The 27,729-nt window shown below is 39.4% G+C and overlaps 1 protein-coding gene across 1 annotated transcript in view; it reads right to left on the bottom strand.

The window, feature by feature from the left end:
* The window catches only part of LOC126201425 (GTP-binding protein 1), a 136,507-nt gene that overhangs the window by 12,290 nt on the left and 96,488 nt on the right, over window positions 1-27,729 (bottom strand). Inside the window, exons 8-12 of the mRNA XM_049936785.1 lie at window positions 25,654-25,798; window positions 25,388-25,570; window positions 10,610-10,745; window positions 5,548-5,681; window positions 5,294-5,461 (exon numbers count right to left, since the gene is read on the bottom strand). Coding sequence (XP_049792742.1) covers window positions 5,294-5,461; window positions 5,548-5,681; window positions 10,610-10,745; window positions 25,388-25,570; window positions 25,654-25,798 — 766 coding nt within the window. The remainder of the gene's footprint in view (window positions 1-5,293; window positions 5,462-5,547; window positions 5,682-10,609; window positions 10,746-25,387; window positions 25,571-25,653; window positions 25,799-27,729) is intronic.

The following is a 27,729-nucleotide window of genomic DNA, read 5'->3' as shown; positions in this document are numbered from 1 at the left end:
ATTATCAAACTAACATTTTAATAAGCATGATTGCAAAATACTGAAATGAATTATTACAGAAGAATGGAAAAACCGATAGAAGCTGACACCAAGGAGGATTAGTTTGAGTTCCCAAGAAATGTAGGAATACATAAAGTAATACTGACCCTTAGTCTTATTTTAGAAGACAAGTTGAAGAAAGGCAAACCTACATTTATAGCATTTGTAGATTTAGAGCAAGCTTATAACAATGTTGACTAAAATATACTCCTTGCACTTCTGAAGGTAGGAGGAATAAAATACAGAGAGCAAAAGGTTTCATACAACTTGTACAGAAATCAGACATCAGTTGTAAGAGCCAAAGGACATGAATGGGAAGCAGGGGTTGAAAGGGGAATGAGGTAGTGTTGAAGCCTAACCCTGATGTCGTTCAACTTGTACACTGAGTAGCAAAGGAAACAAAGAAGATATTTGGAAATGGAATTAAAATTCAGGGAGGAGAAATAAAAACTTATTGGTTTGTCAACAATATTATATTCTGTCAGAGATGGTACATCAATTATCTAATGAGGAGGTTGTGAATAAAAGTGGGGAAAAAAGAAATTTATGGCTCAACTTGTGTAAAAGATGAGATTGCAAGGAACTAATAAAGTATGCAGCTTCAAATGCATGTGGGTTGCAGTAGTTACGTCTGCACAGGATAGACTAGCATGGACAGCTCTATCAATCCAGTTTTTGGACTGAAAACAACAATAACAACATCATTTCATTCACAATTGTGATTGTCCTAGGACATATCAGAAACGCTCAAATGGTTCAAATGGCTCTGAGCACTATGGGACTCAACTGCTGAGGTCATTAGTCCCCTAGAACTTAGAACTAGTTAAACCTAACTAACCTAAGGACATCACAAACATCCATGCCCGAGGCAGGATTCGAACCTGCGACCGTAGCGGTCTTGCGGTTCCAGACTGCAGCGCCTTTAACCGCACGGCCACTTCGGCCGGCCCAGAAACGCTCACAAATACAGTATGTGGTTTGGATGAATTAATCAGTACATGTAAAGTGAAACAGAAAAATATACATAATGCTACAGGCTTAGGATGGAAAGAACCTTAGCTTTCTTATGAACACCGAAACTGATCCACTGTCTTTCAGATAGATACAGCATACCAATTAGTGGTGTGTTAAATGCAAGTAAATAACTAACTAGCTATACAAATAAAATAAAAATTCTTATCTTATAGTAGATCTAGATTCTTCTTCTACTTCTCTTTTGTTAAATGCTCTGTAGACCACAAGTACTCTTCACCATTTGCATTTTCTTCTTGTCCTCTGAGAACCTCTTCATTCTCTCACTTCTCTCCTGCTCTTCAGAAATCTTTACTATGCTCTTCTCTTATCTTCTCCACTGGTGGCACTATATCCTTTCTTGTATCCTTCTCTGTTGTCAGTCTCTGCTGTATTAGTTGATATACAAGGTGGGGCAAACAAAGTGGTTGGAGAACAGAGTTCCAGGGAGCAAAGAAAAACAGCAGAGGAAAGGGAGTATAATACTAACCTGATTATAGCAGATGAAAGTGACCACCATTCACCTCTTGATTTTTGGGCCTGGTCAGCAAGTTGCTTAAGGCAGATTGAAGCTGGACTGCTGGAACTGCTGCAGTCTCATCCGAAATATTCTGGTACAGTTCTTGAAGAGTATGAGGGTTGTTCTGATATACCTTAGAACTGAGGACTCACCACAGAAAGTAATTGTTTGCTACCCTCTGTCAGGTGTGAAGATTGTGTAAATGTGCTCCACAGTTTGGTCAGCTGTATAGGCAGCTGCTTCATCCTGGCAGAAGTAACTGTAGATCTTTTCCTCTTCCACTAATGCTGTCACAAATTCATGTCCAATCATATCCACTCGCCTGGGCCACTTTTATTTGCCACACCCTGTGTTACTTCCTTCTCCAATTTTGTTTCTCTCAATTCTGACCAATCCTTCCTGAATTCGACAATGCATTTGGTTCCTGTCATACGGGAGGCTGACCTCACGTTCTTCATCCTCTTTATTGTCCCACGATTTCTTCCATTTCTTCCTGTTAAATATTCTCTCATATTTCTCTCAACTGTGTCTTAATTTCTGGCTATCTTGATGTTTCTGCTTGCTCCATTCATCTGTGGCTCTCTATCCCTGTTTGGAATCCAATAGCACTTGTACAATAGTGATCCGATTCTATTCTTGTGTTGTTCCTGACCTTAGTGTTTGCAGTCTCCTTACTGTTTTTCCTACTGATTGCTATGTGGTCAATCTGGAACTCCCCAATGAGGGTGGTAAGTGAATTTGCCCATGTCATTTTCTTACTTGGTTTGGCACCAACGTATGTTGCCATCAGTTCTAATTTCATGTCTTTGAAACAGCTGAATTAACCTTCCCCCATTCTTTGTTTGCCCTCTAGTGTGCTGTGTATCCCTCTGCTATTCCCTTATGCCAATTCTCCATTCCAGTATGTGCATTATAACTGCCTATGAGTATCTTTGCTTATCTATGTTGTATGTTTTTCAGTGTATATTGTAGCATCTCCCACAAAACGCCTAACACTTTCAGGTCCTTCCTGTTCTTGTCATTAGTTGGTGCATGGCTGTTTACTACTATACACATTTTGTTCTCTGCTTGACACATCATCGATATCCTTTCTGACTCACTCCTCACTTCAGCTATGCCATCCTCACATCTCTGATCTACTACGTATTTCTAGTTTGCAACATACGTTTAGCAGGAACACCTCTCATTGTCTGACCAGATGTGGTCTGTTGACTGGCCACTGCTATGAAGTCTACATTAAATATCACTGGGTATCAGCACTGCAGTGGCGTGTACTCAACACATCAATTGTTTGGTCATTAACACCCTTTTCCTACATGACCACTTTTCCTTAAAGTAAATACCTAGTTACTCTCACAAGTATGAGTGGGCCTTGTTTCAGTCACTTCAATAAAGAAAAAAATATTGGCAATAAACAAGTAAATGGCAATAACAAGTAAATGTATTGCAGGTGGCAGTCACTGTGCAGACTGTTCAATCACAGAGGTAACAACAGGGAAATTTTTGGAAGTGAACAACACACCTCAGTTAGATTAACAAAATATATTATTAATGATAATATTATGAGAAGATAGATTGCTACTCACCATATAGAGGAGGCATTGAATTGCAGACAGGCAGAACAAAAGGACTGCTGCACTTTTGAGCTTTTGGCCAGAAGGTCTTGTTCTACAGTAGAAAACACACACAGACACAAACTTTCACATAAGCACAAATGCCTTAATCCATACAGCAACTGCATCTGATGGAAGAAACAATCTGGTGGGGGTAGGAAAGAGACTGGAGTGTGGAGAGGGAAGGATAATATGTTAGAGGAAGGTGTAGCTCTGCTTATGGGAGCATGCAGGGACATTGTGTGGACAGGGTAGGGCTGCTAGGTGCAGTAAGGATATTTGAGGGAAAAGGAGAGGGGGAGGGGGGGGGGGAAGCAGAGAGGGAGAGAAATAGAGAAGTGGGTGCACTGGTGGAACAGAATGCTGTGTAGTGCTGGAATGGAGATAGGAAGGGGGCTAGGAAGGAGGAGGACAGGAACTAGCGAATGTTGAGGGCATGGTGGTTATGAGAATACAGATGATATTGTAATGAGAGTTACCAACTGCACGATTCAGAAAAGCTGTATTCTTCCTACCACTACCAGCTTTTCTGAACTGTGCAGATGGGAACTCTCTCCGCAATATTCCCTGGCCTCAAACTTTGTTAGTCCCTGTCCTTCATTTTCCTATCCCCTTCCCTATCCCCACTCCAGCACTCTACACAGCCTTCAATTCCACCAGCACACCCACCACTTGTCTTTTTCCTGTCCTCTACTTCTTCTCTCCTTTTCCACTGCCTCCCCCTCCATGCCCTACTGTATCTAACACCCCTTCCCTGCCTCTCCACCATATCCCTGCATGCTCCCACAAGCAGCACTAACATTCTCCGGTCTGTACCCTACTATCCCTCTCCCCACTCCAGCCTCTTCCTTACACCCACTACCCACAGACCATCGCCCTCCATCAGGTGCAGTCTGGCCTCAGTGGTCAGAAACAGTGCTCATGTGTATGTTGTGCTTGTGCAAATATGTATATGTTTTCTACTTCACAAGAAGGCCTTTTGGCATAAAACTCATATGTATAGCAGTGATTTTGCTGTACTTGTCTTTGATGTCTCCTCTATACGGTGAGTAGCTATCTAGCATTTTCATAATATTGTCGTTATTACATCCTGGATTTTCCACTGTTTAAAATAGATTTTTACTTGCAAATTATGTGGTACCAACCACTGAATGTAGTAGCACCAACATTTGAAAGTGAGTATTTTCACTATTAACACATACCAGACGTCTACTGTCAACCACTGATAAAATAATATTTACTGTGTTATATAAAGGAGAAATAGGTCATGGTTTATCCAAGAGTGATCATAATGTGAAGGTCCCTCAGCTGCATATTTTATAAAACATAAGAATTTCCCACAGTACTTGCAGGAAGAGATTTATGTCTTCTCCTTTTTTTGCGTAGGTATTAGTAAAAGCTCTTGTCACAACTAATATTCACAACTTGAAACAGGATAAATAATGTCACAAATTACTGCTCCTGATTATGAAAAAGTAATAGGCTAACCACACAGCAAGTGAGACGCATCTGTGCTTTCCATGCATTTAGGACTTCACTCTGAAGCATGACAATGCTTTGCTGCAAACACATTCTGAGGCTAATCCTATGATGTCAACATAATACACTGTTCTGTTTGATCTTCACATTCATAGTCTTCATGAAGTAGCAGTAATGTCAAAATATGTGATTCCGAACAATAAATTGGAATGAGCTGAACACCTTACAGGTGAGCCCATTACAGATGTAGTCCCATATAAAGCATTTAAGTTGCATCCCCATCTAATTGTTCTTCAAACTATTATGTCATCATAGGGTGCGATTTTCCATAAATGGACCTAGTCCAACTTTAATACGTTAATGCAGCTATCCCTGAAATGGTATATGTTCCGCACTTGGGTGTACAGCACTAATAAACAGCCCAAGCAACTAATCAAGATTCATTTCTATCTGTATATTCTGTAAGATCATGCAGCTCAGAAACATAGCTGAGACAAATAATACAGTATCTTGAGGACAAATGGATACTTTTGGTCCAAACACTGTCAGCTGCAAGAAACCTCACACGAGCTTGTGTGCACCATTATAGTATAATTTCTTTTTTTGTCTCAATGTTTTGTGGTTGGCCTACCTGCTGAGGTGACTGTGGAGCAGCAGAGGAGTGTGATTGCACTGAGCAGCTGCTTTGCTTCGACTGCATCTTGTTGGGTTTGGATCGTGCTACCTGTGCCCCTGGGTTAGCCTGGGGAATCAGCCTCAAGATGTTACCGACAGCTTTGGTGCGGCCTTCACGGAAGACCTGAAACCGTGGCAAGCTATTCATAATAATTCAGTTTAAACAACCAATCACAAAAACAAGTCAAGATGATGAAATATAACAATTACCATTCGCTGTCCTGGCTTTATGTACTCCGGGTGCTTGATAAATCGGAAATGGACTATTGCTTTGTCCCCCGTTCGTAAACATTCTTTGGACATTGAGAGAATAGACGCAGTTTGTCGGATACTTCCACAGTGAACTGGCAACAAAAGTTTTACATGATTATGAATTAAAATCAACTGCTTCATGAGACCATTAAAATTTTTATGCGATGAGCAGTAAAACGTTAAAGACTCCACAATCACTTGTCATGAAATTTGCAAAGTAAGAAACTCAAAAATACAATGGTGACTTTGCTTATCATTTGTTTAGAAGTCATTCCAGTCAGAGTTGGCAGCTCAGTGGGATAAATCTTATGAGAGTAATCCTTTGGCCTTTGAATTTTATTCGACTAACATAATTTCATCGCTTTAAACTCATTGTGATTTGTGAAAAGTATCTATCAATACACTTCCCTGAATTTACATTAAATCTTACAACTAAATATTTTTTATCTTAAGAGAATGTCTCAGAGCTACTAACTTTCAATTCAAAAAAATAGTGATTTATAATAATGAAAAGTATTGGTTGCATCAAAGACAAGACTAATATTTTATGCAGAAATATCACTACAAGTTGTTCTTCGTATTACAGTAACAAAAATTAAAAGATGAAAAACAGAAATGAGTCTGGAGTACACATATGTGCATCAATGCAGAGACGTAATAACTTTTTGAGATACCACTCTTTTTCTACTGTCAATACCAACTCGCACACTTACTTGTACTAGAAAAAAGAGTGGCATCTCATAAGCTAGTAATGAGTATGTGCTGTTGCGTAATTCCATTCCATGCACCACACATCACTCACCTACAGTTGAGTGGTAGCCTCTCCTTATCCTACCCCCCCCCCCCTTTTCCTCCACTTGTACTAAACTGCTGTTGCTATGAGAAGACCTTGAAGCTAAGTTCCATCATCAATTCCATAATCAATTCTTAACGAGATCCAACGCATACTCTGTAATATTATGTAGCCAATGGGTACCAAGAATTACAAAGAAACACTGAATTATTATTAGTAATGACATATAAAAGTTCATGAAGATCACACACAGGATGACATCATTCGAACAACAGTTTTCATTTTGGATCATCTATTTTTCACATGGTTTTTGTCATGACCGAAAACAAACTATAGTCTACAAATATTAAGAATGACAGAAAGCAACCATCTCAATTCTGCTATTTGTCATTAAATCATAATTAAATAAGAAAATCTGAATTTGGAATTGTAAATCGTGTTAAAACATAATTAACAAATATCACAGGAGGGATTTCAAAGTTGGCAATTCATTGCCATTCTATCACAGTGACTGCATTCTGCCTTCAATTGGAAATGGTATGTAAATGGGAAGAACATCTTTGCAAACTTGGAATTCATACAATAGCAATTTGTGGCTATCAGTAAAAGTGCTAGACATTACAACGATTTGTAAGACTAACTAAAGTTGGGAGATAGAAAACCTTATTACTCAGAACAATTAAGGGTACTCGTAACTGCAGTTGACAATGATTACATAACAGATGAAATCACAGCTTCGATAGAAGAATAGTTAAGTGAGTTCAAACTGAAAACAGCACAATACTCTTTTGGAGCTTGGGTGTGTATTCATCAATTTCATAAGAGTCCAATGTTTTTCAAGAAACTGTCAGGAGACTACATGGGTCAAACAGCAATGTAGTTTGAAACTTCCGGACAGATTAAAAATGTGTGCCAGAACGAGACTCAAACTCGGGACCTTTGCCTTTCTCATGCAAGTGCCGTACCAGCTGAGCTACCCTAGCATGACTCGCAACCCATCCTCACAGCTTCAATTCTGCAAGTACCTCATTTCCTACCTTCTAAACTTCACAGAAGCTCTTCTGTGTACCTCGCAGAACTAGCACTCCTGGAAGAAAAGATATTGCGGAGACATGGCTTAGTCACAGCCTGGGGGATGGAAGTTTCATATCAGCACACACACTACTGCAGAATGAATATCTCATTCTCGAAACATCCCTCAGGCTGTGGCTAAGCCATGTCTTCGTAATATCCTTTCTTCCAGGAGTGCTAGTTCTGCAAGGTTCGCAGGAGAGTTTCTGTGAAGAAGCACTGGCAGAATTGCAGCTGAGGATGGACTGCGTGGGTAGCTCACCTGGTAGAGCACTTCCCCGCAAAAGGCAATGGTCCCAAGTTCGAGTCTAGGTCCAGCACAAATTTTTAACCTGCCAGGAAGTTTCACATCGGCGCACACTCCACTGCAGAGTGAAAATCTCATTCTGTAATCAGCACCATAGTTAGTTGAGCATCTCTGTAATGCTCTTGCACTGATTGAATAATACCGTGAGAAGATGTGCTGCTCTTCAGTGGATCTTCTCTATCTCTTCTATTATTCGTACCTGGTAAGGATCCCAGATTGATGAACAAAACTCGAGAATCGGTCGAACAAGCACCTTACGATTCTTGAGTATTGTTTATTAGCTCCAACAAAAAGAGGCACTTTTCATCACACGATTGTTTAATCGACACAAAAGCATTACACAGATGCTCAACAAACTACAGTGGTAGATGTCACAAGAGAGGCATTGTGTTCAAATGTGTGTGAAATCTTATGGGACTTAACTGCTAAGGTCATCAGTCCCTAATCTTACACACTACTTAACCTAAATTATCCTAAGGACAAACACACACACCCATGCCCGGGGGAGGACTCGAACCTCTGCCGGGACCAGAGGCATTGTGAATCACAGTTACTTTTACTTCCGAAAGTTTGAGAAAGCGCTTTCTGAGAAGTCGGGCAACGTGTTAATTCCTCCCATATTAATCTCACGAAATTAACATGGTGAGAAAATTTGAGGCTTACCGTCAATTACTCTTCCCATGTGTCATTTTCGAGGGGAACAGGGCAGTGGGGGAGGGAGGGGGGAGGGGAGAAAATCAAATTGTGTTACAAGAAGTACCCTACGGAACACACCGTTAGGTGACTTGCAGAGTATGATGTTGATGTGGAAGGTTCTGCAATTGTCACAGATGACTGAAGCTCCACCAATCTTACCTCAGACAGGCCAATCGGGATCAACTGACCACCATGTCATCCTCAACTAACAGCACCATTTGGATGCAGTATGGCCATCAGTGGCTTTGCTGGCCTTGAGCCACCACTTCTCATTCAAGTAGCTCCTCAATTGGCATCACAATGTGGAATGGACTCCATTCCAGTCCTCCCACCATAGAAAAATCCCTGGTGGTACAGGGAATTGAACCCAGGTCCTTCATATTGCAGTCACCTACAATGACCGCTCAGCTACGGAGGTGGGCTGTAGATGACTTAACAGGTACATCATTATTACAAATGGGATGCAGACACAGGGATGGCCTCTAGTAATGCAAATAGGCATGCGCCATGGAATGCAGTACAGCCCATAGAAGGTGCAACCCACATGGTCTGGAGAATGAATCTTTCAGTCGGTAACACAGTCCACATTGTTATAAAAATTCGTGACATACAGGGTGGGCAAAATAAACTCGCCCAGAATATATTTATAAAAAGACTGACACAGGATTGATCCCTGTTAATGAACACAGAAGATGCTGGAAATGGCCACTATCAATATCAATGGAGTGCTGTGTTCAATTTATCAAACTGTGAGACATGCAAAGCAGCTCTGCATGAGAGATAGCAGCAATAGTATTTTCACTGTTCTGCTGTATTTCTTCCAGTGAACGAGGATTATCTGAGTACACCTGACCCTTCAATTAGCCCCACAGGGATACAGATCAAACGATCAAGAAGGCCAGGCTACTGCACAGCCTCTGTTAATCCTCCTCTCCTCACCAAGCATCGAATGCACTACTGACAAGGTAGTGTGTGCTGTTGCTCCATCTTGCTGAAAACATGTTTATAGTCATTCATCTCCAGCAAGTTGATCCACATATAGACTACAAACAGTTTCTGAACCTACTGGTTAGCAGCAACAGTTTGGTGAAAGACTCTTGTTATGATGTGGATACCACACATTGTGTACCAAACACCAATCTTGAGATTATGTAATGGCTCTCCAAAGTACTCATGGGGATCTTCTTAATGTATAACAGTGCATGTTCTGCAAGTTCACATGCCCTGACAGGCTGAATCAGTCCTCGTCTGAAGAAATGAAAAACTGAGGATCCAAATAAAATTACAATGAAATGACTGTACAACAGGTTGTGGAAAGAATAATGTAGTTGAGGAAGAAGTGTGGACACTGATAAGGAATTAATTTGCTACACTGAACATGTACGGAAAGGCGAAAAGATATGGGGAAGACTGGAATGCAGGAATTATAGAGGCCATGCAGGAAAGGCAAGCTAACAGAAGATATTTATAAAGATGCATGGAAACTGGGTTGCAGTAAGTGGATAAAGATGCTGTATAACACCACTGTAATACAAGACTATAATATGGCTCTAATTCTTGTAGTTCAGTGAAATTAGCTTGTGGCAACTAAGGCAGTCGCGCGGCTGGCAGCCGCAATCAGCTGAAGGAATGCAAGTGTCAACGAGGTTTGCCCGCCGTGAGGAGTGCTGACATGTACTTACCCCATGCTGTGGCGTGCAAGGGTTCCATGGCTTTTAAATGATGTGCTACGTTTTAACTGTTCCATTGTTGATTTCACAGAACGTTTCTTGAGACTTCTACCCAAGATTTCAGCAACGTTCCATTGGTTATTATTCTGTAATCACTGCCTATGTTATGTGTTCTTTCCTGAGTGATCTTCATAAAAACATGATAATCATAGAAGACGTACTTCTTCTACAATAAGAACGCGATAGATAATCGCGAGCCTAACGCACAGTGGGAACGCAATGAGCTCATCTGTTCAGTTTTATGCTGTGCTAAAGGTTTGTATGAAGTCGGATGTACCAAGAAATCATGTTATGCAGCAGCATCTTATGTTACAGTGAAGGCAAGTTCAAGTTTCTATGCTTATTAAAGCTATCTCTTCGAAAACTGTAAAAAAAATCACCACTGCTAAATTTAATTAACTATTTAAACAAAAGTTTACTTACCCATTGCCTGATAACGAGAGCTTATGGTTGTTGGATGATGTAGTACAAGAATTTCACCTTCAAATTCCCAACAAGCAGTTGGATTTAATGCAGGTGACACCATGACCATGCCTTTTCTTATCTGCGAACGTTTGATCTGGAATGCAACAGAAAATAGCACAGCACATAATAACAGCAAATTTTCAGCTTGTCAGACATGAATTCTGAATAAACATACTGTTACTAATGCTTGCTAGCAAGTGCCCTAACATAAAGTATCCCATTCTATGGTAAAAAAAACTTCCGTCTTCTGATACTACTGTACTTCACACATCTCTTTTACTGGAAGGGTGTCCAATTTTATCGTTACAGTTTTACATCTGTTTACTTAAAACATTACCGCTTCTATTAATCTCAAATCAGTGACGAAAGCTTCTGCTAGTCTTACAATATGAATCATCTCTGTTGAACATTCCATGAATACTTTGCATGTGTGTGAACTGTCACCCAACAGCTGCTGGTCATAATAGAGGATGTTTCAGGATAAACAGTAAGTATTTTAATAGTAAATAGTACAGACTAATTTAATTAAAACCTCCCATATCACAAGTGTCCAGTTTTTATTGGTCATTGAGATGCAGTTGTATGTAATCCATACTGACAGAAAGTATTATGCAAAGGCTAATGATTAAGTTGTAAGTTGATTTTTTACAAATACCACCTGTGACATCAATGCATTTTCGAATTCTCTTGACAATACCACAAGTAGCTCCTCTGAGGTTTTCTTGGCACTCTTTTATCAGAGCAGTGCTATTTGTAATCCAAATGGTTAATTTGTCTCTTGCTTTCACTTTTTCTGTGCACTCTTTGCCTTGTCACCCATCCCCACTGCCAAAAATCTAAAGGAGTAAGGTTCCAGGACATTGTTGGTGAACTATCTCCCTTTCATTCTTTTATTGCTGATAGGGGGTTTATCTCCTTTAATGCAATGTCTGATATTAGAAATCATTCTTTCTAGTATTAATTTGCAATTTGACAGAATTCATTTGCTGATTATTATTTTACATTTGATTAACAGGATAAAGTTTTGGCACTCAGTTGGAAGATCTTGAATTAATCAAAATACACTGAGATGAAAAAAGTCATGGGATAGCAATATGTGCATATACAGATGGCAGTAGTATAGCATACACAAGGCATAAAGGGGGAGCACACTGGCAGGGCTGTCACATGTACTCAGGTGATTCAAGTGAAAAGATTTCTGACATGATTATGGCTGCACAACATGAGTAAACAGACGTTGAACATGAAATGGTTGTTGGAGCTAGACACATTTTGAAAACAGTTAGGAAATTCAATATCCTGAGATCCACAGTGTCAAGAGTGTGCCAAGAACACCAAATTTCAGGCATTACCTCTCACCACAGGCAACAGAGTGGCTGATGGCTTTCATTTAATGACCAAGAGCAGCAATTTTTACATGGAACTGTCAGTGCCAACAGACAAGCAACACTGTGTGAAATTACTGCAGAAACCAATATGGTAAGGGCAATGAATGTTTCCATTAGGACAGTGCAACGAAATTTGGTGTTAATGGGCTATGGCAGCAGATGACTGAAGCAAGTATCTTTGCTAACAACACGACATCACCTGCACAGCGCCTGTCCTGGGCTCGTGACCATAATGGTTGGAACCTAGACAACTGGAAAACTGTGGTCTGGTCAGATGAGTCCCAATTTCAGTTGGTACACGTTGATGGTAGGGTTCGAACGTGGCGCAGACCCCACAAAGCCATGGACCCAAGATGTCAACGAGGCACTGTGCAAGCTGGTGGTGGCTCCATAATGGTGTGGGCTGTATTTACAAGGAGTGCACTGGGTCCTCCGGTCCAACTGAACCGATCGGCCTTCATGCTCTCAAACAATGATGGAATTTTTATGGATGCCATGTCCCCAGGCCACAATTGTTTGTGATTGGTTTGAAGAATGTTCATGACAATTTGAGCGAATGACTGGGTGACCCCTACTGTCTGACATGAATCCCATTGAACACTTATGGGACACAATTGAAATTTGAGTTCGTGCACGAAGTCTTACATCGGTACCAGTTTTGCAATTATGGATGGCTACAGAGGCAGCAAGGCTCAATATTTCTGCAGGGGACCTCCAATGACTTATTGAATCTGTGCAACGTCAAGTTGCTGAACTACCCCTGGCAAAAGGAGATCCAACACGATACTATGAGATATTCCATGACTATTGTCAACTCCCTGTAATGGAAAAGTTGTCCTTACTAAATGAGTATCACTTTCAACCAACATGATCAATTTTTCTACTACTCTGCTTACTGTTTTCTAACAGCATACACTGCAGTATAGATAATGCATGCATGTATTATCTGAGACCACTAATATAGACAAAGTAGTTAAAAATTTGTTACTGACCAAATACAAAGACATCATCAAATAAAGCAGGTTTGACTTAAATTGAAACACTTTTAATAACAGAGCCACAATAATGCTCAATTGTTTGGTTGTCAGAGAATACACTCTAAAATTCTACAAGACACTCTCACATATTGCTATATAAAAGAAAAACGTTTTCATCATATGGGGTTAGTGATTACTTCTGCAAATTAGTAGTACAACTATTTCATAAGAATTATAAATGGCGCGGGTCTGTGGTGGCAAAGACACATGAATTGCAATTAATTCAAAATAACAAACGGAAGTGGGAAGAATGCAGCACTTGGTACTTTGGTACTTTTATAACAAAACCATACATACAAACTTATCACACAATATAGACGTAGCCATATACTGTCACTGACAAAAGTAAGAGAAATATTGGTAAACTGATGATTTCTCATACATATATTACACTGTCAGATAACTTCTGGAAATCTATTACAGTGTCCACAAAACACGAAAATTTCTGCTGATCCATCTTCCATAGAAAGCTAAATTATGATGATATGTCACCTGACAACTAGAATTTGATCTGGGGTAGGGTACCAAACAGTGAGGTCATCGATCCCATTTCATTGGGGAAGGATGGGAAAGGAAGTCGGCCGTGCCCTTTCAAAGGAACCAACCTGCCATTTGCCTGAAGCGATTTAGGAACATCTTGGAAAACCTAACTCAGGATGTCCAGATGCAGATTTGAACCACTGTCCTCCCAAATGTGAGTCCAGTGTACTAACCACTGTGCCATCTCACAGCCCCATCGTGCTGGAAGAGTATAGTTTTCACTACATAAAAATGTACTTCTTCCAATAATACTGGAAGTTCATTTTGAAGAAAGTCCAGGTAACAGGGCACAGTCAGACGATGCAGTAGCAGATGAGACCCAATCAACTGATTGTCTATCGTATCAGTCCACAAATTTACACAGAAATTTTCTTCAAAATGTATCTCCACAAAGACATGTAGGTTTTCATAGGGCTATTGACGAGATTTACAATTGTTGCTGATACCATCACAAGTAGATGGGCATTCATCAGTATACAGTATTAATGAGATTACTCGGCAAGTTGGGATTAGGCTATTACGAATACCTGTTGTCTATCTTCATCTCCTTCTCAAAAGTGTTGAAACCACTGCAAATGATATGGATGGATGTTGTGTGTTCATAATGTCTTCCATATTACTGTATGTGAAACACTGATATGTGTACAAATTGTTAGGAGACAATGTTCTACACATCTGAATAACACTTTTACTTCATCCATTCCCATGAGACATGACTGCTGGGCACTACACCAGCCTCAATGCAATTTAGTGAAAACATGAGTAAACATTCCTGAATCTGGAACTCTAAGGTTAGGTAATCACCTGTAATATTTTCAACAAGCGGCAGCAGTGTTTCCATTACAAAACTCCAACACAAATACCATATTGGCATACTCAGAATCTGTAACTATGTGTGACACATTGGCCAACAAATCACAATCACCGTTGAAATCCAATTATGTAAACTCTAGCACAGCTTCACAACTTTAACATAAAATACCCTAGCAACTGAAGTACCAGAACATGAAACAAAAACTTATATCTGTAACCAGCTGTTTCTCTGAAACCAATAAAAACTGGAGACATGTCATTTGAAATGTTTTATTCAAATTAGTGTATAATATCACCACCACCACCATCATCATTTAAGACTGATTATGCCTTTCAGCGTTCAGTCTGGAGCATAGCCCCCCTAATAAAATTCCTCCATGATCCCCTATTCAGTGCTAACATTGGTGCCTCTTCTGATGTTAAGCCTACTACTTCAAAATCATTCTTAACTGAATCCAGGTGCCTTCTCCTTGGTCTGCCCTGACTCCTCCTACCCTGTACTGCTGAACCCATGAGTCTCTTGGGTAACCTTGCTTCTTCCATGCGTGTAACATGACCCCACCATCTAAGCCTGTTCGCCCTGACTGCTACATCTATAGAGTTCATTCCCAGTTTTTCTTTGATTTCCTCATTGTGGACACCCTCCTGCCATTGTTCCCATCTACTAGTACCTGCAATTATCCTAGCTACTTTCATACCCGTAACCTCAACCTTGTTGATAAGGTAACCTGAATCCACGCAGCTTTCGCTACCATACAACAAAATTGGTCGAAAGATTGAACGGTGCACAGATAACTTAGTCTTGGTACTGACTTCCTTCTTGCAGAAGAGAGTAGATCGTAGCTGAGCGCTCACTGCATTAGCTTTGCTACACCTCGCTTCCAGTTCTTTCACTATGTTGCCATCCTGTGAGAATATGCATCCTAAGTACTTGAAACCGTCCACATGTTCTAACTTTGTTCCTCCTATTTGGCACTCAACCGGTTTATATTTCTTTCCCACTGACATTACTTTCGTTTTGGAGATGCTAATCTTCATACCATAGTCCTTACATTTCTGATCTAGCTCTGAAATATTACTCTGCAAACTTTCAATCGAATCTGCCATCACAACTAAGTCATCCGCATATCCAAGACTGCTTATTTTGTGTTCACATATCTTAATCTCATCCAGCCAGTCTATTGTTTTCAACATATGATCCATAAATAATATGAACAACAGTGGAGACAGGTTGCAGCCTTGTCTTACCCCTGAAACTACTCTGAACCATGAACTCAATTTATCGTCAACTCTAACTGCTGCCTGACTATCCATGTAAAGACCTTTAATTGCTTGCAAAAGTTTGCCTCCTATTCCATAATCTCGTAGAACAGACAATAACTACCTCCTAGGAACCCGGTCATATGCCTTTTCTGGATCTATAAAGCATAGATACAATTCCCTGTTCCAGTCATAACACTTCTCCATTATTTGCCGTAAGCTAAAGATCTGGTCCTGACAACCTCTAAGAGGCCTAAACCCACACTGATTTTCATCCAATTGGTCCTCAACTAATACTCGCACTTTCCTTTCAACAATACCTGAGAAGATTTTACCCACAACGCTGATTAAAGAGATACCTCTGTAGTTGCTACAATCTTTTCTGTTTCCATGTTTAAAGATTGGTGTGATTACTGCTTTGTCCAGTCTGATGGAACCTGTCCCAACTCCCAGGCCATTTCAATTATCCTGTGTAGCCATTTAAGACCTGACATTCCACTGTATTTGATGAGTTCCGACTTAATTTCATCCACCCCAGCTGCTTTATTGCACTGCAATCTATTGACCATTTTCTCCAATTCGCATTTTCACCTACATTGAGCAACTCTTCAAAATATTCCCTCCATCTGCCCAAGGCATCCACAGGATTCACCATCAGTTTTCCTGACCTGTCCAAAATACTTGTCATTTCCTTCTTACCTCCCTTTCGAAGACTGCTAATTACACTCCAGAATGGTTTTCCAGCAGCTTGACCCATAGTCTCCAACCTGTTTCCAAAGTCTTCCCAAGATTTCTTCTTGGATGCTGCAATTATCTGTTCGGCTTTGTTTCTTTCTTAAACATAACTTTCTCTGTCTACCAGAGTTCTAGTATGTAGCCATTTTTGATACGCCTTCTTTTTCCTTTTACAGGCTGCCTTGACTGTGTCATTCCACCAAGCTGTTTGCTTCATCCTACTTTTACATACTACTGTTCCAAGACATTCTTTAGCCACTTCTAGTACTGTGTCCCTGTACCTTGTCCATTCCTTTTCCCATGACTGTAATTGACTACATTCAACTAACTGGTACCTTTCTGAGATCGCTGTTATGTACTTGTGCCTGATTTCCTTATCCTGAAGTTTCTCCACTCTTATCCTCCTACATATGGACCTGACCTCCTGCACTTTCGGCCTCACAATCCCAATTTCACTGCACATTAAATAATGATCAGTGTCATCAAAGAATCCCCTGAATACATGTGTGTCCCTCACAGCCTTCCTGAATTCCTGATCTGTTATTATATAGTCAATGACAGATCTGGTTCTCCTGCCTTCCCAAGTATACCGGTGAATGTTCTTATGTTTAAAAAAGGAGTTTGTGATTACTAAGCCCATACTGGCACAGAAATCCAAGAGTTGTTTCCCATTCCTGTTGGCCTCCATATCCTCTCCAAATTTACCCATAACCTTTTCATACCCTTCTGTTCGATTTCCAATCTTGGCGTTAAAATCACCCATGAGCAGAACACTGTCCTTGTCCTTTACTCTAACAACTACTACATCACTGAGTGCCTCATAAAAACTATCCATCTTATCTTGATCTATCCCTTCACAATGCGAATATACTGACCCAATCCTAATTTTCTTGCTAGACACAGTCAAATCTATCCACATCAGTCGTTCGTTTTGCAACTACGCTGGGTTCCATTTCTTTCCTGATGTAAAGCCCTACACCCCATTGTGCTATTCCTGCTTTGACTCCTGACAGGTAGACCTTGTATTCTCCCACTTCCTCTTCTTTCTCACCCCTTACCCGAATGTAACGGCTAAAACGTCCAGTTCCATCTTACTTGCAGCCTCTGCCAGCTCTACCTTCTTCCCAGAGTAGCCCCCATTGATATTAATAGCTCCCCATCTCATTACCATTTGTCTGCCAAGTCGTATCTTAGGAGTCCCTGGTTTGTCAGTTAGAGGTGGGACTCCGTCACCTCCAAAGGTCCGAGGCATTTTGCTCTGATTGTTGCCAGCATCATATATAAAGTACCAGGGAAGCAGGTTGCTAGCCTTACTTGCCCCGAGTCCCATTGGGTTTTACCCCTAACGGCTGAGGGACTAGCCGGTGGATTTGGTAGTCTTTGCCGTATGAGCACAAAGGTGACAACGACTCAGAATATGTCCGAGATGCCCAGCCTTATTCCAAAGTAACTGGTATCCCGACTGTCGGGACCACTTACTTGGCCACTCATACGTTGCCCGTGGTTCATGAACTAGGACATGACTACAGGAACCCACACTCGAGCTCTAAGTGATTTATCCTTCTTTCTCCAAACATTTCAACATTGCATACTCGTTTATTTCTCACATCCCTCTTTAAGCAGTGCAAGCTGGGGAGCCAGGATTATGAACATCACAAGTTGAGCAAAGGTAAGAGGTATCCCTGCACATTTCAGAATACAGCTTATTTTCAGCATTTCAAGCATTACATGTCAGCATCCTGCACTCAAACCTGCACATTAAAATAGCCTATTAAATTATAAACAGACAGAATGGCTGGCACTACTTACCTTCGGGAAGTGAAATTCTAGTATTGCTAACAGTTCTGAAAACTATGAATGAGTTTTTTCCAAGTATGTCTATCAACAATACTGTAATTTCCCCTCCTGAAGTACCAGGTAGCCATTCTGTCTCTTAGAAATTTCAAGTTTTTCTCAAGTGAATTTTCCTTTTGATAAATTGAAATCTTCTGTCACTTAGCAGGATTTGTTTGTTTGTTGTTTGCTTATGGAAATCACAGGCATACTACTTTCTACAAAATTATCTTTTCATACTTTACAGGAAGAAAGTCTTGATATTCAGTGTAGTGGCCTGAATATTTTCACGGAACAATCAAACACAAGATGAGAATATTAACACACTACTGGAAAAACTTGGGTGGAGTATAAAAATAATTTGAAGCAGTGAGAACCATAACGGCCTATGTTCATATACACTATGTGGGCCTACAGCACAGAAATCTTGGCTCAACATAAGATCAATAGATGTCAGAAGCATGAATAAATGCTACAATCTCACAATTGATGCTGATGTGCTTTCAGCCCTTACAGTTCTAAGTCATGTGGAACATTCTGAACTTGGTCAAATTATTATGGACTGTCACTGTCTGCATTCCGTGATAGACTCTGAGTTTCTGTAATTACTAGTGTGTGTGTGTGTGTGTGTGTGTGTGTGTGTGTGTGTGTGTGTGTGTGTGTGTTGACTTTAATTTTTCCCAGGTACGAGGATCCAATGATTTATATTGTATTAATATTTGACGGCCAGTAAATACTGTAACTATAAAAGTGTTTATTTAGTGCTGCAGGTTAAAGCAGCTAAGGATTCCTCCCTGTAGAAAGTGGAAAAAACTCAGTTCATATGTTTGATACTTGCGGGATCTGTAGTTTCCTATTGAGTAAATTTTTTGAGTTCAAAAAGGTCTCAATACATAAGCGTAATATTTGTTACACATTTCTAAAGCTATTGAATCAAGTATATTGTACTGTGCATTACATTTTGTAACTGAATGATCAAGATAGCACTTGGAGTTTTTTGGGCAGTGACCATTCATGCTAGTGATTAAGATCATGTAGAAGGGCTGTCAAATGCTGACAATGAAACATGTATCAAAGTATTGGAGTAGGAAATTGTTATATTAAATTTTATGCTTAACTTCATGTGTTCAGTTGTTACATGTTCATGTTCTCCATAAACAAACAAATAAAATTAATCTGAATACAATGGGTATATATGTTTCACTTTTTCTTGTTCTTCTGTCTTCTTCTCGTCTCCTCCTTCTTCACCACTACAGGGATTAGGTTCTACAAAATTATCCATCCATCTCTCCCTACATGTCTCCCACCTGCCAGTTAATAACCTAGTGCGAAATTTAGAAGTCTTATGTTTGTATGCCTTAATAACAAGTGTTGCAACGTTTGCCTATTCAGTTCATTCCACTAACTATTGCCTTTCTTGAGAGGTCTGCTCTTGAGTATCCTCTTGGTCTTTTCACAAATTTCATTCCTGCCTCTTGTATTTTACTTAAGGTTTTTTTGTACGTTACCAACATTCATTCTTGTTATCCACAAAGATATTTGTTTAGACTGGATCTATGGCAAAGAAAGCCACTACTCCAGTCTTGGTTTTAGAGATCTCACTGCCATACAATTTACACTAATGATTCAAGTGGCTAATTGTGCACATTATGTCATTATCTTTTCCATATAGTATAGAGACATCATCTCCGTACAGTAAAATACAACAAGCTCCCAATTATGGGGCTGTGCATTACCTGGTTTGCGGATTACCCATGCACAGTTTGGAAATTTTTTGAAAAAGTAAAATAATGAAGCCTGTTTAGTCTGTTATAATTAAAATAAATGTTTTTGTTTGTAACACACTAATATGCATGTGGCTTGTGTTTTACAGCTCGAATATGATTCAGGCCCCAATCTCACCACCTGATGTCCATGAAGTACTTTTCCATTTTTTCCCATTTCACGTTCAGGCAAATGCAAAGTTTCTACACTTGTAACATGTCTGTTGCTGCTTTCCTTAATATATGCTTGCCTAGCCCTTTTCCTATAATCTAAATAATTTCAAACACAAAGCTGATGTAAAAATAAAATAACTTAGATTTTCTTCCAGGACAGTTCCTTTCAGAATCCTTGTTATGTGTTGATAGGAAACAAACACATTGCTAAACATTACCAGGAGAAATGCACTGTTTCTAGCATCTGACATATCTCAAAACACCACAGCTTCTAAAACAGCTCACTGAAAGTGTGTGTTTACCTCTGTCACACTTCTTTTGTTGTTACTGAAGTTAGGAATGATTTATATGTGCTACTAATACGAAAGATAAATGTAAATCTATTGGTCCGATGATCAAAAGGAAATTACAGGTTATAGATTAGTTAGAAAAGAACAAATCACGGTAAAACTTTCTCAGGATCAAAGTATACACAAACAAACAGTGCACAACTTATAGAACATAAAAAATTATGGAAAAAGGTCAAACATTTTGTGAAATGCTTTGTCCAAAAGTAAGACATAAAACAGATCAACTACACATTTAAACAATGGTAAGTCCAGGATGGAATAACAGCAATATGGAAAGAATTTATTGCTATTTACCACTTAGAGGTGGCATTGAGTCACAGGCATACAGAATTAGAAAGACTGCACTCTAATGTTGTGTGGCCTTGAGATACTATTGGTATGTGATGTCAGGCAGTAACACATTATACCAGTTGAAATACTACTGCCACAAAAAGACAAAAAATTAAATGCTTTTCTGATTCAGTTACTTGGGTTATGCAAATGTTAACCGTAACAGCTCAGATGCTCATACACTATGTGATCAAAACTATCCAAACACCCCCAAAAACATACATTTTTCATATTAGGTGCATCATGCTGCCACCTACTGTCAAGTAGTCCATATCAGCGACATCAGTAGTTATTAGACATCGTGAGAGAGCAGAATGGGGTGCTCTCTGGAACTCACAGACTTCGAACATGATCGGGTGATTGGGTGTCACTTGTGTCATACCTATGTATGAGAGATTTCCACACTCCTAAACATCCCTAGGACCACTGTTTCCAATGTGATAGTGAAGTGGAAATGTGAAGGGACAGGTGCAGCACAAAAGCGTACAGGTCACCCTCGTCTGTTGATTGACAGAGACAGTTGAAGAGGGTCATAATGTGTAATAGACATCTATCCACAGCATCACACAGGAATTCCAAACTGCGTCAAGACCCACTGAAAGTACTGGACAGTTAGGCGAAGGGGGGGGGGGTGAGAAAACTTGGATTTCATGGTCCAGTGGCTGCTCATAAGCCACATATCATGCTGGTAAATGCCCAATGACACTTCACACTTCGCTTGGTGTAAGGATCGTAAACACTGGATGATTGAACAGTGGGAAAACATTGTATGGAGTGACGAATCACAGTTCACAATGTGGCAATACAATGGCAGGGCGTGAGTACGGCAAATGCCCAGTGAGCGTCATCTGCCAGCGTGTGTAGTGCCAACAGTAAAATTCGGAGGCAGTGGTGTTATGGTGTTGTTATGTTTTTCATGGAGGGGGCTTGCACTCCTTGTTGTTTTGCATGGCACTATCACAGCACAGGCCTTCATTGATGTTTTAATCAGCTTCTTGCTTCCCACTGTTGATGAGCAATTCGTGGATGGCGACTGCATCTTTCAACATGATCAAGCACCTGTTCATAATGCACAGACTGTGGCAACAGAGTGGTAACATGACAATAACATCCCTATAATGGGCTGGCCTGCACAGAGTCCTGATCTGAATCCCATAGAACACCTCTGGGATGTTTTGGAATGCCAACTTCATGCCAGACCTCACTGACCAACCTTGATACCTCTCCTCAGTGCAGCACTCCATAAGGAATGGGCTGGCATTCCCCAAGAAACCTTCCAGCACCTGATTGAATGTATGCCTGTGAGAGTGGAAGCTGTCATCACCGTTAAGGGTGGGCCAACACCATATTGAATTCCAGCATTACCGATGGGGGGTGCCATGAACTTGTAGATCATTTTCAGCCAGGTGTCAAGGTACTTTTGATCACGTAGTGTACGTTAGTGATGTAAGGAGACCAATGAGTGAAAGTCTGCAACTGATTCCAACTGCTATCTGAATGAAGGGTCCAATTTTATCCAATTATTAGCCTTTTTCTGTCATCACACATTAGTGAAGAAGAACAGTGTTATTTCAACAGCAATGGGAAGAAATGCACTATTTCCTTCACCACAGATACCTGTTTCCTAGTACTAGTATGGTTCACTAATGCAAAAATTTTCAGAACCTACTACAGGCCTTGAAAAACATTTAAAAATTGAAAGTTAGAAACAAAGAAATATAGTAGCTCAAATGCTTATACATTACTGAAGTAGGAAGAGCAGCAAATAGAATCTATTTTTTTTTTTATATTCACTTTCTTTGTCAAGGAAAGTGATTGAGCACGAACAATGATGTTGACAGCACTTGTGATGAAGACATTACTTCTTATTCCATAAGAACACTCTTTTCATAATATTTGAAGAATCTCTATCAGAAAATTTTTTAGACTGAAAAATTTGTGGCACCTTTTATACCTCATGGCATAGATAACAGATATATGTCAATGGGACACAATAACAGACTGCACAGCCTATACAATTTGTCAGGCAAATATCCTGTGGAACTCTTAAAAACTGTAAGAATCTAGGTAAAACTGAACATTCTCCATAAGCACTGCATTTGCTGAACATAATTTCAGAGATAATGCAAAGGAGTGTCAAATGTTTCTCTAACCTATTTCATTTCTTACTTCAATGTAAATCATTTCACAAAACATTTGACCATCCCCCCAAAGAAAGCATGAAATATGACATATTATATTAAGAGTATACAGATCAAGAGAAAGATGAGAAGTTTCAATTTATGTCATGATTTGAAATTTATTTTATTTTTTCAACATGAAAAAAAAATGTCCATTTCCCACTCTTCATTTGGTATTGAACATTTGGACAAAAATACATTGCGTAACTTTTCCACAAACTACTAAGTAAGTTTTTCTTAGTTAACCACAATACTTTCAAGCAATTAAATCCTTCTCTGCGAAATTATGCCTCATGCTGATCAATTAGATGCCCCATTTGTCTATTTCCCACTCTTTTTTTGGCTATAAAAATTCGCTCAGCTTGAACATTTGACAAAAAATAAATAAAACCTGTTAAATTTTGCAACATCTCTATAGGATTCAAGAAACTGCTGTTCAAAGCGAGAATCTTGGCGTTAATAAATAAACAGCTTATGCTTTTCGTGATGAATTCTTCTGTTACACTGAACAGAACAATTTTCTCCCGTAACAGATTTACAATGTTAATGAAACTGTAAAAGAAGTGCATGTTAATGGACTTAAGCCTAGTAGCGAAATGCTAGATGGTCTTTTCTGCACCATTTAACAAGTGAACAGTGATTGAAGCCAGCTGTTATTGGAAAATAAAAACTAAATAAATGAAAATATTGTGCAAATTTGAAGGAATAATGAACTTAGTATTTTTTTTTCCATGCATTAGAAAATAGCCTGGTTGGGCAGTGTTACCTAAGAGATTGGTTTTAGTTTATGTTTATTCTAGTTGTGTGTGCATATTTGGAAAGAGGTGTTCATTTACTTGACAATGCACTTTCTCATTCCGCATAAGATGTAGTTGCTACAGAAGACTGAACAATTTTTGTGAGGTACTCAATTTATGATAAATCATGCATACAGCCAATGGACCAAGGTGTGATTTCATCTGTGAAACATTACTGGCTGAATCTCATGAGGCAGCCTGTGCATGAATGTTCAAACATCCTCAATTACTGAAAGTCTCTGAATATGGACGATGGAATACACAGTATTTTTAATGTCTGGCAAAACATGAATACAATAACACTAACTTACTCATTAAAGGAAACTGCAATACCCTCCACTGAAAGTGGTTTTGAAGGTTATAGCAATTGGAATGTCATACCGCTGCTTGTCTGATCAATCTTGTGAAACAAATTTCTGGTTGTGAGAATGTAGTGATGAAAACATCTGTGAGTGGTTAAATACTGATGTCTATGAAATGGGATTTGAGCAACTAAATGACAGATATAGTGAGCAAAGTGTGTTTGGTAGAGGAAGAGAACAAAGACAAGGTGACTGAACCACTGTTTCATGCACACCAAGACAGTGAAATACATTGATCTCTTATTACAGTATGCAGAACAAAAGTCAATTACTTTACCTATGTCTTGACTCTCCGGAAATGAGAACCTTCATCAGGAAAAAAATGAATGAAAAACAGAAAGAGAAAAATTGGATGATTATTTTTGAAGAGAGAACTGGAAGCAGGTATCATGAAATACAGTGTGTTCTAAGTATCATCATCATCATCATCATCATCATACCATAACCTTCACTTTTAGTGAGAACGGACCTGTAGGCATAAAGTTAAAAATTTACCAATGGATACACCAATGGACGGTTAATCTTACATGGACATGAGGCATCACCTACAAGGCATACTATAGGCTTAAGTAGCTACTGCAGAGCGAAGTACATTTGATTGTGATATACACAAATACCTCTATAAGCAAGTTGCCTGTTCTCCCTGTAAACACATACGATCATCAAAAATCTCATCACCCCAGTACTTCAGCTGACAGATGAACCTCCATAATAACCACAGATCTTAAGGAGTAACAGACACACAATCAAAATCATACAGTTACACTAATATTCATATTATTAAAAATTTAGATTAAAAACATAATGTGGAAATTTTTGGAACAATCAAAGAAAAGATGGAAATTAGTTTTGAACATCCAGCAGGCACCTAGCTCATTAGAGACAGGAACACAGTGGTCCCTCTGGACACAAACAGAAGGAAAGTATCTGCCAGGAGTATCTGTGATAGGCGCAGCTCTGTAAGTGACCCCAAGCATACTGCATTACACTTCTAACAACATAATGTTGAATTTTGTTTATATATGGTACTGTATCATAGGAATCAAGATCTTTCTCAAAAATTAAGCACAAAGTCAATTCTTATGAAATATTACGTCATCAACAATGACAGGTTGTAAATGCATTCAGAGCATTAATATTATACTCACAGTACATGTACTGGAAGCAAACTGACCTTTTTCAGAGCAAATGAAGCTGTCTGTCCACCATGAACTTCACGGACAACCATTCTCTTCCGATGAATACTTTTAACAGCTATGGGCATGAAATGACCCAACGGATCTGGCCCAAGCATTAAGGTATCATTCAATCTGATCACTCCTTTTAATGTTGTACCAGACACAACTGTGCCAACACCCTGTCAGAGGGGTTAAATTCATTAATGCATTTCACACAAAATATGGCTCTGCAGTATATTCAGATTGTATACATTACACTTACAGGTACAGAGTAGGTGTCATCTATCTGGAACTCTGCTGGTTCATCATCACAGCTAGAAACGCGAGTTGTAAGTAAGTTCAGAAACATTTTCAATAGTTCCAGGTTCTCTCCAGTAACATTTGAAACTTGAAATATGGGGCACAACCTGAAACAATCAATGGAAACACTATTAATATCATTAGTATCTTTATTTTCCATAACAGTGATTATAATGTTGGATACGGTGAAGTCTACATGATACCTACAGCTTCCTCAAAAGTAGGCCTGGGTACAGTGGTTTTACAAGGCTTTACACTAGATATGTGTGGTTCTGAACAACAGTATTATACTTTGACTAAAATAACTTTGTTATTCGCGTTTGAGTGAATCGAGTGGTAGGAGCCACCCGACAGCCAATCGTAGTTCTTTCTCAAGTGTCACAAGCTCACTGGTGGCCTGTTTTGCAGATGCACGAAACAGCCTACTCCGGCGTGCCTGGCTGCAGTCTGGTACCAATGCCCCTCATCGCTGCAATCTGTCACAGTTATTTTAACCGTGCTGTATGTTTTGTATTTCACTATGTTTACTACATCCTGGGTTTCTAGACAGAACACTCTTCAGGTTGTGTAGTACTGATCCCAGGGCATCAATGACAATGGAGATGACATCAGCTTTGAAATCCAATATTTGCCTGAGCTCGGTGCTTGAAGCCTCATATTTCACGTTGTCCTTAGCCACCTTATCGTTAATGCAATAAAGAGACATGATCTTTCATCTGGCTGGTGTAAAACAATGCTGCGCTGATCAGTCGATATGTATTTGTTGGTTGTAAAGGGTACTCTTGCATTCAGCTGTTGTGATGCTATAGGTGTGTGGTCACATCACTTGTGGAGAGATCTTGTGCTCCTAGGGCTCTACATGAGCACACAATATTGTGTACATTCAGGTATTCATTTTTCACTAATATTAGACAGCCTGATGTTATATGGTCCATAGTCCCAAAGTGTGTTTCAAAAAGTCACCAAGTATCACCTTAAGTGGTTTCCACTGTAATTATAGCAAAATTCCCTATCATCAAGGCCTGATCTTGGGCAGGTTCTATTACAGCTCCTGGGTTGACTCTCATTATTTGTGTGTCAAGCCAAAGGTTGTGTAGTCTGTTTCAATATTTAAGTTATCTAGGCAGTTTGGGTACTGACCCTGCAGAGATCCCTATCTTCAGGTTTGTTTTAGCTTATTCTGAGTTTCCACTTTGATGTTACCTTGCAAAAGTGAGTCAGTATCACCAGCTTCTGAATTCTGTGAGAACTTTCTTGCAACTTTTTTAGCTTGGCCAATAATTCCTCTGTTTCAATGTGCCCTCCCAGCCTGCATATTTGACACATTAGTTGATCATTCTTAACCTGTGTCACATACCAACAGTGGCATTACAATGTACTGCCTCTATTTGTCTCAGCCTTCTCACATTAAGTACAGTCTGTCATTGTCAGCTCTGGGGTGAATGAACTACATGATACACAGTAATCAATTTAGAAGTCTTATAAACTGCAGATCAAGTATCTTGTTGGGTGCAGCCTAGCATATCAAACCTGCATTCAATAACAGGAACTGACAGTGATCCTATAGTCATAATTTTGTTCTTGGAATTGAGTTCAGTTCTTAGCATAGTGTTCTCGAATAGCTCTTTTCTTCACTGTTTCTTACACAATTTCATTATCTAGATTTCTAATGCTGGTATCATCAGAGTTCTGCCTTCGAAAAATTGGTGGAGTTTGAAAATTGTTTTAAACACTCAACCAAACCTCGTCTATTATTAATTGGAGTTTTTCCAGTTTTATTCCGATTTCTCATAAACCAACCTTTAACTCAAAAGTATACCAAGCATAAAATGTAGATGATTAAATTCTGAGATGATTAAATACTATGTTTCAACACTAAAAGAGCACAAAAGATGACTTCCCTAGGAAAGCAGGAAGAAGATATTCATTAATAATACATAAACATAATTAAAGGAGGTGTTGAGCTGCAGCGAAGCACAATGCTAAACATTTAAGCTTTCAAACAAAGAAACACCTCTTCTCTCCGAAACATAAATCA

Source organism: Schistocerca nitens, chromosome 1, assembly GCF_023898315.1.
Source record: "Schistocerca nitens isolate TAMUIC-IGC-003100 chromosome 1, iqSchNite1.1, whole genome shotgun sequence".
NCBI classification, from domain to species: Eukaryota; Metazoa; Arthropoda; class Insecta; order Orthoptera; family Acrididae; genus Schistocerca; species Schistocerca nitens.
This window is presented reverse-complemented; position numbering and strand designations above follow the sequence as displayed.